General features: G+C 40.2%; 1 protein-coding gene across 1 annotated transcript in view; it reads right to left on the bottom strand.

Moving 5' to 3' along the window:
• Positions 1-5407, bottom strand: part of LOC101849922 (serine-rich adhesin for platelets) — a gene marked incomplete in the record, with an annotated part of 23268 nt that overhangs the window by 4660 nt on the left and 13201 nt on the right. The window contains 3 exon segments of the mRNA XM_013081942.2: positions 961-1235; positions 3021-3233; positions 4880-4988. Of these exon segments, the coding sequence (XP_012937396.1) occupies positions 961-1235; positions 3021-3233; positions 4880-4988 (597 nt within the window).

The following is a 5407-nucleotide window of genomic DNA, read 5'->3' on the forward strand; positions in this document are numbered from 1 at the left end:
GGGGGAATGAGGTTGCCCAAATAGACAGCATTTGTGGAGCTGATATAAGCTGAAAGGTGAAAATGGGCTTTGCCAAGGAACCAAATGTCATAAAGGAAATGTTCACGCTTTTCAAGAAGACTGAGGAATCATGAATACATTGCTATCCTCTGATTGATTAGCGAACAGGAAAATGGTACAGTCGTAGAGGAAGATCTACTTTTAAAATCGGACCGTTGAGATGAAGGAAAGTCCTAGCTGCAGACATCGCCTACCGATAGACGTCTCATGGAGCTCATCTACTGAATAGTGAATTCTGCACCCTGGTGACGTTTAAAGGGGTGCAAACGGTGTGTGTTTGTCCTGAAGTGGTCGTTTTGTCAGGGAATTTCCAGTTGTGGTTCTTTACAGGTCCTAACTGATGGACCATTTCCACCCTTGAAACCAAATAAGGCCTTAAGAGCCTTTTTACATTATTTTCGTACCTTGTGCGAAACGTACGAAATGAGTTGGTTTGAGGAAATGTTCAATACAAAAAGCTCACTGCTCTTTACTAATTTAACCACGATCTCAACAGGCAAAGAAAATTTGAGAAAAACTATCTGAAAACTTCTGTTGGCCTGTTAGACTACAGTAGTTTGCAATATCGTGCAATCGTTAGGACTTTTACTGGTAGGCCTAAAGCGACTAGTGCGTCATGCTACAAAAATGGGGACATAGCTGAAAAGGGGTTGGGTTTTTTTACACGTTATGTAGAGTAAAACTATTCTGTGAATTTATCTAAAATGAATATCAGACAAATTCCTTTTGACCTCCAAACGTTGTGTACAAATTTGAAATGCAAAACTTCAGTCTGGAGGAAAATGTTAACAAAAAAAGTTGTACAGTTGTTGTTTTTTTATCACCCCGTATACTCTTTTGTTTATCATTTATTATTATTTTAAACTATCCTGATTACTGTTAAAGCATAAAAGGACGTACGTAAGAGTTCTCGTCCACACGCTGAGAGGAAATGTGGGCAGAGATCCAGTGACCTCCGGTGTTGACGTCCTTGACCTCATACAGACGTGTAGCCCCAGTGACGTCAGACGGAGACTTGGAGACATACACGCCTATCGTGTGGTTGAGTGTTCCGCTTGTTGCGTAGTGAAAGTCTACGCACACGGCCCTGATGTCTGCTGCCAGCTGACTCGTCAACAAAGAAGTGAAACGTCTGGAGCTTGTGTTCTGTGGCACGTCAGCGAACACGTACGAACCTGTCACGAGGCAAAAGGTATTTTTAAAATGGTGAAATGGCATAGGTGTAACGCCCCTTTCAACATTATTGGGTTATTTAATTAAGGGGCGGACCTCCGAGCTTAACGTCCATCCCCGAAAGGACTGAGCCAAAAGGGAATTTCATGTAAAATGCCTTTCCCAAGGACACAACATTGGGCTGAGCTGAGGCCTGAACCCACGAACCCACAATATCACCACTACGGGCCCGGTAGCTTAACCACTAGGCTACAGACACCACAACGGGTATGATAATGTATTACATTTCGCTACCTCCGATTTACAAAGTTCTATCTGACATTTTTGGCCATTTTGAATTACTAAGACAATGAGATTTTTAAAAAATCACGTGTTCTACCAGCTCTATCAAAATCGTAAGATAATTCGGAGTTGTCATCAAGATCAGATATTCAAAGAATAGCATTCGAAAAAGTTTGACATGATGTGAAACTCAAAATCTTTTAGGTCAAATTTCTCAAACCTAGGTACTGAGCAAATACAAACTTAGCAATTCTCAGGTTGCGATTTGTGTTAACGCATTGAGGCGACGCTTTTGGTCATTCGAAAACGCTTGAAGTGACACACTGTCTTTTGGGGCACGTAAAAGGAGCATAACTGTGTTATTCATACAGATTTTTCAACTCTTCGTTCTTTTTCTTAAACTGTGAAACGTGCAAATGCTTGTTTCTTATTTGTGTTTGATGGTTCAAATGTGCAGCAACATATCCTTTGACTTGTCGCAGGTCAGACATTTATGTGCCTGCTTCGTCCATAAAGAATTAAAGACTTCTAAAAGATCATTTATAGCCTCACTGTTTTTGCAGGAAAGTTAAACCAGTCTGCCGAAGAAAAAGGCTTTCTGTCCTACACGGCATTTGTTTAAGCTCTAATGGTAGACCTTCTGACAAATATAGACATTGAAAAACAAACTTTTAAACATAATGTCTGGAATTTTAAATGCAGCATTTTTATAAAAACGTCTTGTGAATTCATTGGTTACTTAATTACCATTTTTTCGATTTTAAAAACAAAGACTTGCAACTGTTCGGCGTCATGAATACCTATTCTATTCAAGTCCGTTTATTATCAGTTAGTAGTGTGTGGGATTTTCTTACACAAACGAACGTTGAAAGAATACTTCTTAATGTGACATCTAAAACTTAAACTTTACAAGCAGCATCATTTTGACATCGTCTTGTATGAATTCACTGGTTGCCAGAATACTGGCCCCTCTATTATAACAGCAAATAATTCTATTGAGATTGATTATTCTCATTATTGTGTTCCTTCAGTGTACGTCCGTGTATGTGTTTGTGGTGACTGTGTGTATGTGTGGGTGTATGTGTGTGTCTGTGTGTGTGTGTTTTTGTGTATGTGTATTTGTCTGTGTGTGAGTGTGTGTGTAAGAGAGAGAGAGAGAGAGAGAGAGAGAGAGAGAGAGAGAGAGAGAGAGAGAGAGAGAGAGAGAGAGAGAGAGAGAGAGAGAGAGAAAGTGTGTGTGCGTGTGTGAGCGTATGTGTTTGTGTGTGCGTGTATCATGTGTGTGTATGTATCATGTGCGCGCGCGCGCGTGTGTGTGTGAGTGCGTGTGTGTGTGTGTGTGTGTGTGTGTGTGTGTGTGTGTGTGTGTGTGTCGGTGAGTGTGTTTGCATGTATGTATTTACCATGCCGCACCAAACTTTCCTTTGCGGAGATCGATAAATTGTTATCTTATCTTATCTTATCTTATCTTAATATAACTTTCCACGACTTTGCACCATCATCACCTGTTTTATTTAACTCCTCTGGTTGCCAGTCGTGTGGGATCGGACCCTTTACTTGGTCTGCCCCTCCTCCTCTGGCCCACTTGGGTCCAGCTCCTGCCGCCGTCAAAGACGTGGTCCAAGAACACAGATTGTGGTCAAAGCTGCAGGACGGGGTGCCCCGGGTGTTGTTACTGCACCGGCCAAAGGTGGGGGTGGGAGAGGTGGGGCTCGCAGCTGAGGAAATGTGCGTGCAGGGACATTATTCGCACGTGAATGTAAAACGTTACTCGGATTTTGGCTCTTTTAAATCAAACGGGGTTTTTTTTTTCAGAGACTAGCTAAGAAAATCCAGGTTTCTTGTTCTCTGTTTCTGTATGCGTTTGATTTCCTTCCTTTCTCTGACTATCTCTATTTTTCTTCTTTTACCTAGTTTGTTTTCTCTTTCCCGCCTTCTCTGCCTCTGTTTGTCTGTCTGTCTGTCTATCTGTCTGTCAGTCAGTCTGTCTGGCTGGCTCTCTCTCTCTCTCTCTCTCTCTCTCTCTCTCTCTCTCTCTCTCTCTCTTTCTCTCTGTCTCTCTCTCCCTCTGTCTCTCTCTCCCTCTGTCTCTCTCTCTCTCCCTCCCTCTCTCTCCCTCCCTCTCTCTCCCTCTCTCTCTCCCTCTCCCTCTCCCTCTCTCTCTCTCACTCCCCCCCTTTCTCTCTCTCTCCCTCTCTCTCTCACTCTCCCCCCTCTCTCTCCCCCCTCTCTCTCTCCCTCTCTCTCTCTCTCTCTCTCTCTCTCTCTCTCTCTCTCTCTCTCTCTTGCTTTTTCTCCTTCATCTGCGAAAGTCCTGGTGAAAACCGAAAGATGGAGAACTCAATACCCAAACACATTGAGAGACGCGAAACAACAAAAAGATGGGTAAACAGAGGAGTCGAAGATATGGACATATATGAGGCAGCGTGGTGGAATCAAGCTCTCGTCAATTTTTGGGCATATAGAGTTATTGGTATCATCTTAAAGCCTGATCACTTGTCTTTTTTTTTTTTTTTTTTGGATGAAAAAAATATCCATTTATCTTGAATACAAGTCGAGATATTTGCGAAAGAATTAGGTGGGGGTCACCTGTTTTCAGAAGTAAAATTAGTGAAAAAAATGGCCGCCAAAGATTAGAATCTAGTTATTTCCTTAGCTAAAGAGTCCGCGGTAACTGAAAATTTTCATTTTTTGCGCCTTTAATCAACGTTTTTCATAAAAATCCACACATAAATGAGTTCTTTAAATTGCATGAAAGGTGTTGAGCAAAAACAAAAATTGATGAAAATTCACAAACCTGCGGAAAAATGTTTCTTCATTTTGATTATTTTGACGAGAGCCCGATTCCACCACGCTGCCTCACATATAATATACATCCAAGGAACAAAAAATTGGGCATGCATAATTTTTTAAAAAATGAAATTTATTATCTTGTTTACGGCAAACCTTATGATAAAACACCTTAGTCCAAAGTCCAGAACACAAGAGAGAAAGTGGGTTATTTAGTTACTTTTTTAGAACAGGAGAGATGTTTGTGGGAGCTATTTGTTTGATCACCTCTACAGTTCTAAATAATTATGTTCTTGAAAAAGTTGACGTATAGATTTTCAAAGTATTAATATTTAGATATTGAATTAACTTAGATCACTTCCTTTGAAAAAATCTCGATCAAAGTCAATATACTCCTAACAAAAAAGTGGGCTTTTAAAAAAATCCTTTTTCATTTAATTTCTTGTAAGGGAATAGGGAACGTGTCAATATGTCAGACTCACTGAGACATGTATGTTTAGAGGTGACTAGGTGTGATCAGAAACAAAGACATAGATTCAATCATCATAAACCCTGGAAAAGCGCGCGTGCATACCTGTTGAGGTGGGAATGAATGTGGAGCATGCCTTGCTGGATCTTGTAATCTTTATGTAATCCAGTGCCACAGAACTCTCTTGGGTAACGTTCGTGACTTCAAAGACTACCTTTAGAACATATATTTTTAGAAAGTTACATTTCAATTTAGCATTGCATCTTTTAAAAGTTTTTTTGGGAGCATTGTGTTCCTCTTACATGTGAGGCAGTATCAAAGTTGGATTTTTTATTTAAACAGACTCTTGACACAATGTCTGATTTTTCAGTTATTGTCATAGAGCGGTAAGTTACAAATTGTTACTTCATTATTTTAAAATAAATAAATTCCAAAGAAACATAAGTTGGGAGTACGAAAAAAGACCAATGAAAAGTAACAAAGTCTAGACAATGTGTTTAAGTAACTGACAATAGCAAAACCATGAAAGACAAGAATTTTATTTTATGTATTTATAGTAGAGGGTTTTACGACGCTCGCAAGTGCATAAGGTCATATGAGCGCCAAGGGGTGGGTGTCAACAGAGAAGTCTTT

Source organism: Aplysia californica, unplaced genomic scaffold, assembly GCF_000002075.1.
Source record: "Aplysia californica isolate F4 #8 unplaced genomic scaffold, AplCal3.0 scaffold00152, whole genome shotgun sequence".
NCBI classification, from domain to species: domain Eukaryota; kingdom Metazoa; phylum Mollusca; class Gastropoda; order Aplysiida; family Aplysiidae; genus Aplysia; species Aplysia californica.